This window comes from Lepisma saccharinum, chromosome 13 (genome assembly GCF_977018435.1).
Source record: "Lepisma saccharinum chromosome 13, izLepSacc3.1, whole genome shotgun sequence".
NCBI classification, from domain to species: domain Eukaryota; kingdom Metazoa; phylum Arthropoda; class Insecta; order Zygentoma; family Lepismatidae; genus Lepisma; species Lepisma saccharinum.
The window spans coordinates 82,013,608-82,026,714 of NC_139241.1; the positions used below are offsets into that span (position 1 = coordinate 82,013,608).

Sequence of the window (13,107 nt, forward strand, 5' to 3'; positions counted from 1 at the left end):
GATAGAGCAACTGACACAGCGAATAGCTGCAGCAACAGGGGAGATCATACCAGCTATGTTGGAGCATGTGTTTCGGTCTATGCAAGAGAAGTGGTTCCTATGCCTAGACTTAAACGGACACCACATTCAAATGAACTGAGTTTTTCTTCTATTCTAGAATAATTTTCCGCAGTACTGTCAATTTGGTCAATAAAATGCTTTTTGATTAAAATGTCGAGAGACTTTTGAATCACCCTGTATTTAATTGGTTTTAACTTATTTGAAATAATTCAATTCGTTTTAATATTTTTTTAATTTTTGCACTCATCAAAAAAAGTTAAGCATACACCAGATTCTGTTGTGTTGAGGTGGAACCGATAGCATTTTATTCCATGTGAAACTCTGAATAGTAAATACAACGAAAACGTACACTTCTCGGTAACTTGAGACCCAGTATGAAAAGAAAAAACAAAGACACTCCGTATGTGACTAAACCAAACAAAGTAAGGAACCTCCTCAGTTAGAACATCACAAATGAAAGACAGTTTTAAAGACAGTTTGACATGAGTCAATAACGTGTTGGTCCTCCACGAACCGAGGCTCACTTGAATGCGACGGGGCATGCTCAGTACCAAATCATTGAGCATTTCTTGAGGCAAACGGTCCCACTCCTCGTTTCGTAAACAGAAGCAAGAAAGCTACTCACAATTCACGGTAATGTAGTGAAATTCGGTGAATTATTTTCCATGTCTCATTTTATATTGTCTTGTACGGGGTGGCTACTTACCAGGAATTCTGCATTAATTATTGGCTCCGGAAATTATGCTTGAATTCTACGTCATTTTTTTGTAGACGTGAAAAATTACTTTATTAATCCAAATCCCATTGAATTTATACATATTTATTGATGCCCTGAGGCAAGGTTTTTCACAGTTCATCTTTTCTTTTTATCGAGGAAGAAAACAAAACTTCCTGGAAAATGAAACAGAATTCACTCAACCCGCTTTCTTCGTTTGTGTCCTTTGCAGAACAATCTATCTGACAGACGGAAAATTATTGCAAAATTAGATATCTTGAGGTTGATCAAGAAAAATTTCAAATACTTATACAATTAACATTTGTTCGTAGAATTATTCATCCCGTAACATTTATGACTTGTATTTGTAGCTGTATTTTGTGTCTGAGTATGTGAAATGGCATATAAACTCTGCACATTAAATTATTTTAAAAATATATATTGCGTTCAACTTAATTGAATTAAAATTTTTGAATAACTTGCAATAGCACAGACCCTTTATGCAGGGTGTCCAGAAAAAAAGTAACGATTTTTGGGTTTCATCGAACGTTGGACAAGGTTGGTACAGACTCCATTCAATTGACTCGCCCATAGATTCAACGTCAGCCTCGCTCGTGGAAGATCAACCTGCTCGAGACTCATGTGCAACTGCACCTGTGTGTCGAAACTTATTCAACAGTATCCAGGTGGATTTATTTGCATGTCCGTTCTTCCAAAATTTCCACTGAAACAATCTTCGTAGATCATCGTATGGAACACACTGTAGACGCCATGTTACAACGGCAACACGTCCAGCAATCGTCAACATTGTGCCTCGTAATTACCCTGCAAAGGAAGAAAAAATAATTAAAGTTCTAACTTGACGGAAATATAAAAATAGTTACTTATTTTCTCGACACCCCGTATTGTATTGTTTTCGCACCTTGCTCTCCCCCCCCCCCCCCCAACCCGATTTTGGAACCCCATCGCCGCCAATGCGTAAGGTTGAAATAGAGAAAACATTTTCTTGTACCTTGGAATTTTTGGAAACTTCACCTTGAAAACCGAGAATTAAACTCGAATTTTGACATTATCCAGGAGTGCCCACCCTAAGTAAGCAAAATCAGTCAACCAATAAATGCCTCCATCACATTGTGCATGTCTCTGAACAAAAGACAGAGACTAGTATAATATTTAATATTGTTATTTCTTTTATTACAGGTTCTCCGTTGGCATTGGAAGTACTGTGACGAACCTGAGAGATGTTACTTGTCAAAAACTTTCAAATGTTAGTTCTTCTATTTCTCTTAATCGTCCACAGTCAAGATTCAAATGGTTTCACAATTGGTGAAAGTTCAGGCCAAATGGCGAATCACCTTGTGCTTCTGTATCAGAAGATATTTCCTTGGGCACAATTTGTTGCTATTCTTGACGGAACCAACAATAGGTACCCTGAGTTTCAACATGGCTTTCTGGATGTAGGTGATTATCCGCCTAAGTTTATAGTAACGCCAAACAACAAATGGGACAAAAGGTCGCTTGATATGTACAGGAGATTGGCCAGTGGCTTGATAGTTCTCTTGGCAGAAAATGGACAATCTTTAATATATCATGTTAATAAATGGATGAAGAATTTTTTCGGGAATCGAAGGGAACATTTTGTGTTCGCTTATGTTTCATCCTCAAATGTTGATGAAGCTGGGAATAGAATATTGAAGATATGTTGGGCTGAAAGGATGTTGAATACCGTATTCGTTCATCCTGTGAATTGGTCTAAAAATTTGAGTCACGGTAACTTCAGCAGCACGCCCAATAGGGACTTCCAATTGATGGTATCGAGGTACGACCCATTCATGAATCAGTTTCGAAAGAAAATATTGATCATGTCCGAAATGGAAACGACAAACAACGTAGATTCAAATGTATTTTTGAAAGCTAACGCAAGAAATCTTCACGGTTTCACACTGAAAGTATCATCAATATATGCAGAACATTTGCCATATTTCTGCAAATCAATGAAATATATTTGCTTAGATGATGGATATTTCCTCATGGTATTAAGATTTTTGTCTGAGAAAATGAACTTCACAATTGACAATCCCATTAACCATGAAGGTGCAAAATTTGGAATGAAGTTGGAAAATGGAACATGGGTTCATATGGTAGGCGACCTTGTATACAAGCGAGCGGACATTGGTCTTGGAGCAATGGGTTTGAATGCTGCCAGGTATGAGGTCATAGACTACACGGTCCCCCTTAGAATGTCAGCTATAGCCATTGCTGTACAAAAAGGAGGAAAAATTCCTAAATGGATGTCTCTGTTCCTCGCATTTCATTACCACCTCTGGATCTTAATTGTCGTAAGTCTGTTTGTGATGACAATCTGTTTCAAATTTATCTTGAAATTATCACGAGAAACTTCATTCAGTCACGATTTCGTTACGGTATTTTTAGGTATGCTCTCAGCTATTCTGAATTCGTCGTTCTACGAACCAACATCTGCATCTACAAGAATTGCTTTTATTGTTTGGATGTACTTTTCAGTCATCATAGTAGCTCTGTATCAAGGAATGATTGTAGGTCTCTTAACAGATCCCAGACATTACCCGGATATAAACACTTTGCAGGAAGTTGCTAGCTCCGACATCAAGGTGTCAGGTTATGGTATTTATAAGGATCTATTCAATGATCAACAAAATCCAACAATGTACAAATTGTATAGAAGTTACGATGCCGTATACTATTTAGACAGTTTTGTTTCGAAGATGTTACGAAATTCTAAATTGTCACTTATTGGTATAAGAGATGGACTCGAATATTGGTTCGGATGGCGGTTTGGTTGCAGAGAGTCGCCGTTTCATTTCGTAAGAGAAGTCGTTGGAGTGAGCTTAGTAGGAATAGGCATTGCTAAGCACTCGCCTTTTTTAGTCCATTTCAATGTTCTGATCCGCAGAATTCTTGAGAGTGGAATGATAGATAAGTATCAGGCTGATATTATAAGAAAATCACAAGAAGCAAGCAAGTGCATGGATACATCTGAAGTTGACGACAGTATTGTGCTTAGTCTGGATCATTTACAGGGAGCATTTTGTGTTTTGATCGTAGGTTATGTACTTTCACTTCTCGTGTTTGTGTGTGAAGTTCTTCGTAAGAAATTAAAATCCATTCCATGTGAATTAGGGAGTAGGAAGTAAAATTTCATTGCAAATATAAATTGTAGCAATTCACAAATAGTTATATTTGCACTCATATTTGCAATAATTCCACTTGATCAATTCATTCGGAGTTACTAATAGGTAGTTTACACAATTACTATCACTTATAGTACACCTATGTTTATAATTATGTTAGTAAATCGCATGGACGTCCGCAGCAATTTTTCCAGGGAGGGGCAAGCAAGGTAATTTTTTTCCAGGGGGGAGCAGAGGAGGGAGGTATATTTTCACCCATAATAGTGATGCCCCCTCGAAAAGCATTACATCAGTCTGAAATTATCATCTTTCTTCAACGCCCTTATAATAATTAACATAAATTATTGTAACTGAAAATGAAATTATGTGTGAAATATGTACTTTTTAGGTTAACATTCATTTTCCAAAGGGGTGGGGGCGTAGCCCCACCTTGCCCCCCTTCCGGACGTCCGTCCATGGTCAGTCGTAGTTGTGAATTGTGTCTGTGAATTGCATGTTAAGCATGTTACCTGGAGGGTTATTGTAACTACACGTCCGTTATATTGTTTTAACCAAGTTGTTAACTCATTTAGGCAGTATACACATATGGAAGTTACAGGCAATATGTTTTGTTTACACATTCTAGCAGCAGATGATCCAAATTCGAGTTCTGCACTAGAGAAACATAGGCTACATTTCAATTTCTAGCAATGTTTGTAGTTCTTAAATTGAACAAATTCCAGAAATTGAAGTAATTATATGGAAACCTCATATATCAACATGAAAATGTTGCAAATAATACTGTTGATAAATGAATGACATAAAAGCATACAGACAGTGAATATTGCACACATGTAGAAATTGTACACGATAATTGTTGTAATTGAAATTAATGTAATGTCATTAATAAGTCTGTATATGTGTGTTTCAATGTGATCTGCAAAGCATATGCATAATGGGGCATACATTGTATACTTACATTTGGAAATTACTTACCTTTGCACAAATTTACAAACGTTTTTGTGTACAAATACATCGAGAGATTCTTCAAGTTATTGTTATTCCTTGTTGTGGTTAAGAATTGTGATAAACACAGGCAAGTAATAAAAAAATATATTAATTTTTTCATTCATAATTACTCAAACACAATTTATGAATATTCATTTTGTAATGAGGCATTCTCTTAAATCGGCTCGTTATCGGCGAATCAAGTCTGTGGATATAACTGTTATTTTCATGAAAAAGAAATAGTTTAGAAAATGATGGTGACTTGAACTGCCTCCAAATTAGTAATTTGGATTTTTCTTAATTCACTATTAGATTTATTTCCCTTTAAACTTTCTACTTACATTAATTTTAATGTAAATGTTCAAGTAAAAATAAGTTTGTATTACATGTGTTCAATGTCTTCAATGAAGATTTGCAGGTATATGTTTAAATTGTAACTAATGTTTTTTTATGCACCTATATTTTGTTTCGTTAGAATTAATGAAAGTGTATGTAATGAATTCAATAAGCTTATAACAATAAATAGCTATGAGATGTGAGGCAGTTATTGAAACTTAAAATTTTAGTTTTTATAGCTTTCAGATTTTGATATTCTGCATCGTAATATAGATGTGAGTCATAGAGTCTCAAAATATTTTCCCCATGGCTCAGATCCGTATGTCCATATTACAAAACAAAGCACAAAATATGCAGAAATGCCAAGAAATCATACACCATTCTTTAAATTTCAGGTTTTTAGATATGTTGGTAATTTCCAATGTGGAATAACATTCCTTCAACTGCTCACCCTACCAGCAAAAATTTTTGTCTGTTTTATTTTAATTACCACGTGCTTTCTAATGAAAGTAGCCGCGGTAGCTCAGTCATTATGGCATCTGACTACCATGCGAGAGTCCCGGGTTCGATCCCGACGGGGGAGAAGTGGAATATTTCCCGCCTGTTTCGCCGTCGTATAAACTAGTTACGTGGAGGAAACTCTGGGGAACCTTCGGCTGTGATCAAGAAAGTGTTGACCCTAACTCTTAACTCCACAATCCCTATACGCCTTCATGGCGTGGTGCAAAGCACAGGGAATCACTTTCTAATGAAAGTGTATGTAAAGAGTTAAAAAAAACTATAAAAATAAATTTGCTATTGGAGCAGTGATTAAAATTTGCTGTAGTTTTCGGATTTTGAGATTCTGCATCGTAACGTAAGATGGAGTCTCAAAATATTTTTCCGAGGACTAATATCCCAGGTTGGAATCCCGGCCTGGGCATGGATGGTCTTTGTGAGTGCCTCTTCATCAATTTCATCATATCATGACTCACCTTCACCATCACGATTAGCCAAAAGTGGCAGGAAAGCGACGCTAAATAACAAAAATTAAATCAAATTCAAGAAGTTTGATCCTAAATACGTAAATTGTTTCGATTCCTTTCATGTAGCCAAAGGAAAATAACACGCCATGTTTATGAAAAACTAACCTCTCATTTTGCACTGTCTTCGTAACAACTGCTCTTGTGCTTGAATCAATTGGTCCACAGGAATAAACATGTCTTAGATGTAAATAGCTCCAGCATTAATACGCGTATATATTATTGGAAAAATTAGTCTCGTTTGCTGTATTGCTACAAGAGAAACTATTGCTGACATTTGATAGTTTAAATCGAAGGAATCAAATCGAATCTTTGGTTAGGCATAATGCAGGTTTTACCGAACCCCTTCTTTGAAATCTATTCATTTTGTTTTGTAATGTTGAATTAAATAAACCTTCTTTGTAAAAGGTTGTGAAAAGCACCGACTGAAATGAATTGTTCAGGAGTGAATGATTCTTTGTAAATGTTTGCCATAAAAAATATATACCTTCATTCCATACACTAATAGCTAATATCAACAAATTTCCTTTATCGTTGAACAGTACGCAGGCATGATGCTTTCAGGATCTTGAGAATTGATTGAGATAGAAAGATTAGAACATTATGTTCGTGGTAAGTTGTCAACATAGCATCTATGTTTGAAGGTGCTCTGACTAAAAGACTGCATACAGTGTCATAAATTGTCGCTGTTGGTGTGTTGGTTTTTCATGGATTGTGCAGTGCAATATCACGCCTCATTTAAACTATGATAAAATATGTGTATCAATCGAGCTTAGGAATTATGTGTTTCATATTTGCAGATATTAATATTTTCATATATGCGTAAAGGAGAAAGTCAAATATGGTTTTCTTAATTTGCTTCAATTATACTTTTTGCTGTAAGGTATCATTTATTTTGAAACTAATGTTTATTGTTTATTAATTTAGTTTATTTTTACGTCGCTTTTGTGCCACTATTGGCTAATTACGAAGATGGGGATGAATGATGATATGATGAAATTGATGAATGGACACTCACAAACACCTATGCCCAGGTCGGGATTCGAACCCTGGATTCCTGGCCTCGTAGCGCGATATGCTAACCACGGAGGCCGGCGAAATTAATATGTGAAGTTAATCCTCTGTTGCAGAAATGCCATACATAGGCCTACATACAGGCAATTTTTAACACATAGCGACACTTCAACGATATTTACATGTGATGATAATGAAGAAATATGGTGTATATATCAGGCAATTAATCATAAGATTACACTTTGACGATGTGACATTGGTAGGATGAGATGAATACATTGTGCTGTAAACAAACCTGTGAGCCATTAAAATGAAAGAATTCGTGATAACAGTATCTGAACAGGGATGGTTGGGGGGGGGGGGGGGGGGAAGCAGTTTTTAAAAAAACAGAATCTGCTGCTCAGATATTTAACACAACCAAGGAAAATGTTAATTTTTGATGCAGCAGTTAATTTAACACTACAGACACAAGTCGCTTCACTGAATGTAGGTATTTTGATTTTAAAATCCACCATCTTGAACCGTTTTGATCGTGTTCACTTCCAGCTCAAAATTACCGAATTTGCTACACAATACTAGTAACTGGCTCTCGTTTTGATCCGATTCTCTCCTAAACGTATTTCAAAGTTTTATGAAAGCTTACAACGCAGTGATGATCTAAAAAAGATGGGATATTTGTTTCTTCAACTCCGAAAGTGCGATGTAGATAGATATCAGCAGAATTCGTAGTGCTTGCCACGTAGGAAAAATCTATTTTTAGTTCAGCCCATTCACTGGTCTATAAGTCAAGAGATCTAGTTATATATTTAATGGCATTATATTGTAATGCAAATCATTCATGGTAAATTGTAATGATACTATATTTCACTTAAGACGCTAATTTTGATTCACCAGGCTATAGTAATTTTGCAAACATTTGAACAGAAAAGTTGATCATTGGTTCCATTTTAATGCATATTAAAGTTACTTAGTTTTATCTTGTTCTTCTATGGGCCTTTATCCATATTTCAGTTGCTTCTCCTCATGGTACCATTCCTACAAACTGGAATGACTGTTGATGGATTTCCAACGTATGATACCTACGGTAAGTGCATTGTATCATTTGACGCAAAATAAACACATATATTGCTGTAGTTCATATTCCTACTCTAAACTGGGCTTCCCCGATGCAGTAGTGGTAACGTTGTCGCCTTGTAATCAAGGGGTTCCGGGCTCGATACTCGGTGGAGGGACATAGTGTTTCGGATCCCACTTTAAACTGTAGGTCCAGTCCCGACTAGCCTTACTGTGCATACATTTGACTTAAAATATAGCGGTACAAACATGGCATTCAATTAAACGTATTATCACATTGTATTAGTAGCTTCTGCATCATGCCACTTAAACTTTTTTTTTTATCATGAAACAAAATTAGTAACTATCTTATAATCCGATTTGTGTGGGAAATGTTTAATAAGACTGAGTCATTAATTTTGTTTACTTCGTAGGATTAATTTCAATTAAAATTATCAAACATTAGGAATCTAAAGTTCAAATCACCAACCCTGAGACCTTCTGTAAACAATACCACGTGCATGCAGAAAGCATTGCAAACTCATAGAAGTAAAATAATCCACACGAAAATCCAGCGTTGTTACAGGATTCATTACGTAAGGTAAAACAACGGCCACTTTGTAGTATGGGATACGCTGCCGCAAATGACGTCTCACTTTAAACCCAATGCTCTTTTCTTTTGTACTTATTGCTTCACCTATATGGTTAACTCTTTGCACCAGTAATCATTTCCATAAATTTGACTTCTTTCTTGCATGCGAATTGAATATATTTTACTTGCATTTTTTTAGACAAAATGATATAACATGGTAATATATATTTCTAAGGTTTGATATAGATAGGAGTGTATTTGAAATTAGTTTGTAGATTTTATGTAAATTGTATCTTATGTAAATAAAATACGTATATAATGGGCATAAACAGCCATATGCAATGCTGTAAGTCCAATAAATATATTGATGATGATGATCAAAACAAGACAAAGAAAGTTCGTAAATTTATTGTGGTTGGAAACTTTGACAAGCATCCTAATAACGATTTTTGTTCCGCCAAATATAGTGCACTTAGTAAAATAACTTTGTGACATGACAAGGCAAGATAAGTGTGAACATTTTGTAGGAATATGCATTTTAACTTTCAATGAGTTTAGAGATTTGTGTACATAATGAAATTTTATAACATTGGTTATTTTTTAAAAATAATCATGTGAACAGCAAGGAAGTAGTGCCACTTTCAACATGGTGAGTTCTATGCGTGCTGGAAGGTCTCCGTGTTCAGCTGACGTGGAGTGATACATCGAATCGGTGAGACGGTTTGTTTACAAAAGGTCTCGTTGTTGGTGATTTACACTTCACATAGATGTAACAGAATGCTTACAAAACGAAATTTCAAACTTTATAATATTTCAGTTACTTTTGGTACAAACCAAATAGCATTACACTAATTCTGCTCTACATTACACTCTTGCCCTGCAATCAGTTTTGTTTCCATAGGGCTCAATCCATTACAAAGGCATTATTTCATGACACGCGCCTGTTGATCTGTGTAAAGGTCCAATGTGTTTTAGTAATGTAAGTCACCTTCCCCCCTTAATCGAACCGCTTTGATTATTGCAGCAAGGAGAGAAAAGAAACGTATTTTACATTACCGCCTATGCGTGCAGGAAAACATATTGATTTTAACACTTATTAGCTCGTGATGAATTCACGTATACACATGACAGACTGCAATAATGCATTTCCCAAGTAATATGTTTCAATAACGATTCATACTTTAATCTACAACTATTCAAGAAACATCAACACGTTTATACACAATATTAAATACAATCAACACCAATAACTTTAAACACAGCAAAAAGAATTAACATCAACTTACATTTTGTTACATCCAACCCCATAGCAAAAAACAACGAACATTCTAGATCATCATATTTCTTCTCCTTTTTTAAGAGTTCAACATACAGGTTGAACCACACGGCCTCAAAGATGCATCATACAGTTGAAATTCTCGTGTTCATTGGCAAGGTCGTTACTTTACAAAATCTCGACCTTTTTGTAACAATGTGAAATAAGAGTTTGTAAAAAGGTGTACACTTGTCAACAATAACTTATTTGCTAATGTCTTATATTTCGCAGACGATATGCACCAACTCCATCGCCGCTCGCTGTTCGCTCCAAGTTTTTTCAGCACTGTCGGCTGGTATCCTGGAAGCACGGCTAAAACGTACAACAGCAGAGACTACGAGCCCAGATTAAAGAGAAACACAGCATCTAGCTACGAAGCTGTCCCCAACAGCATTGATTACTTCGATGCATCGCCATACGATGATTCCTTCCCCAACACATTCGTTGGACCTTTCCGTTCCCCACGCAATATTGCTTATCCAGAGACGCTGGGTCACGGTTACAGGCGGTTTACAAGAAGCATTAGCTACCCTGAAGTGCCTGCACAAACAGAGAGAACATCTGGAAAGGAAATATATCTAACCAAAAGTCCTGTGGAAGCTATAATATCTAGAGTGGATTTTCAGTCACCGGAAGTGGACAGAACATCTGCGGACAGTTCATCCTCTATCACACATCAAAGGGAAGAGGAAGCAATGCCCTCTAGTGCCAAAGATTCCGTAATGAGTAAGGATCCAAGGATCCTTGCAGAAACAACACTGCATCGTGCTTTTCCTACTGGCTCTATGTCTTCAAACAACAGAGATTTGGAAACTATAGCTCCACATAATTTCTTCAGAGACGCTGCTACTAGAAATGCATTTGAGCGACCAAGCTTCAGTTTGTCCCAAGATTTCCACCACAAGCATCTTGATAGAAGAGCATGGCCCAAGGATTCGACTATGCACGAAAGACACCCGTACCCATTTCCAGTTCCAGCGTCACCTCCAGAAATACCTTCTCATCCACCTTTGGAGAATGGAAGGTACAAAGGATGGCCGAGTTACTTTCTGGAACCCACCAGTGAAGAAACCACTGAAGATCCTGACGTACCCGCAATATCCCCTGACTACATTGATATCGAGTTTCTAAAAGGACCTTCTGGGCATCCGAACAAATTACTTTACAGAAGACCAGTGACGTATTCAGACTTACGTAAGCCGTATTATCCGTATCACCATTATTACACAAAGTACCCAAGCTATCCTCCATCTTCGTACTACAAAGATCCAGGATATGGATACCCAGAATTCCCTTACGATGGTATAAACCCTCACAGAAGTAGATATCACCACTTACCGAGAGGTTTTCCTACGAAAGCTGCTGACATTGATTTCGAGATTCCAGACAATGAAATCTCCCTTGCACCGTGGAGCAATCCAATGAGTGGTCATGAGGATGGCAGGCAGGACAGAAAGAAGAGGAACCTGGACAGTGAAATTGAACCGGATCCGTTTGACGCACCTAATTTCATGCTGAAACAGCGATGGGCTAGGCAGATACCTGACCCAGCCTTCCAAGCGCCACCACCAATCTACAGGAATCCAATGCCAAGAATCTCCCCAGACTACGCTGACTTGGACAGAGGTGAGGGCAACCAGAGGAACGGGACGTACATTTTCAGCTACAGAGGAAACAACAGAGGCATCGTCAATTTCTACACCAACGGGCAAACCGATGTGAGTAATCTAGAATCCGTTGATCCTTACGATGGGAATGATCCGAACATAGCCAACTCAAAGGGGCGGATGGTTCTAAACCCCTTCCAGGACAGTGATTCGTACAGTAGATCCAACTCCATGGCTGGTGCTAGCTCGTATGGTGGCTCAGGGTACGGAGGCCCCCAGACCCCGACTTCTGGACAAGTAGGCTTCAACTTCTAAAATAGTAGTAACCCACAGTTCGTGCCAAGTAATTAGTAATAAATTCCCATAAAATCTAATTAGAATGTGTTTACTGGATCAGAATTTTACTAAATTAAGCTTACAAGCTCTAAGGCTAAAATTTCCTGTTTTGAAACTTATTTACACACAACTCTATTTTGTTAATGAATAGTAGGTTTCTCGATAAACCACTACTACAGAGATAATTCCACTAAAGTGAAACTTCTCAACAAATGTAACTTTACTTTTAAAATTACATATCTTTTTACTAGTTTAATAATAACTGTCATATAATTTCAAAAGTAAACTATATCTAACAATACAATATTTGTGATACAGAAGTTACAAAATGCATTTTACTCTATGTGTAACTTATTTTCTATAAAAGTAAACTTTATTTGTAATACAATTAACTTGAGCGTGTTCTGAAAGATTTATTTCCATTTAATACAATTCACATTGTATGTTTATGTAAATCGAATTGTACATTGGTTACATCAATTTCAGAATGTAATAATCTCAGAATATTCATATCATAAAGCGATTTAGAGATCCATGCTTTCAATTAGTTTGTGTGTCAATTCATACTATAAATCTCCAGGAAGATAGTGACATGTGCTGCATGTACGAGTGGTTGTAGTTTCAAGATAGCACACCCTAACTGTTATCAAATAACACATGTTTTCATTTTACAATAGCACACTGTGAATACGACAGATTGTACCAGACATCATGTATTTATAAACAAGCTTAATTTTATAATTTGGTAATTATATATATTGCTCTCACAAGCTATTCCTAACAATTTGTCAAGCTTATTACAAACGTTTCATAATTCTTAAATTCTAAACTTTTCCCGATGTATTTGTAAAGAAATATTGTAGCTATTGAAGTACGTTACAATAAAACATAACTTCTGTA

At 36.5% G+C, this 13,107-nt stretch overlaps 1 protein-coding gene and 1 long non-coding RNA gene across 2 annotated transcripts; one reads left to right on the forward strand and one right to left on the reverse strand.

Moving 5' to 3' along the window:
• Window positions 1-332: 332 nt before the first annotated feature.
• On the reverse strand, window positions 333-6,588 carry LOC145997084 (uncharacterized). The gene is made up of 2 exons (XR_014442865.1): window positions 6,399-6,588; window positions 333-1,600 (listed from the first exon to the last, which is right to left on the reverse strand). It is a non-coding gene; the product is annotated as an uncharacterized LOC145997084 (long non-coding RNA).
• A 209-nt stretch (window positions 6,589-6,797) lies between these two features.
• On the forward strand, window positions 6,798-13,107 carry LOC145997465 (uncharacterized). The gene is made up of 3 exons (XM_083134541.1): window positions 6,798-6,902; window positions 8,316-8,388; window positions 10,496-13,107. Exons 1-3 carry the CDS (start codon window positions 6,894-6,896, stop codon window positions 12,184-12,186), a joined length of 1,773 nt encoding a protein of 590 aa, XP_082990667.1. The 5' UTR covers window positions 6,798-6,893; the 3' UTR covers window positions 12,187-13,107.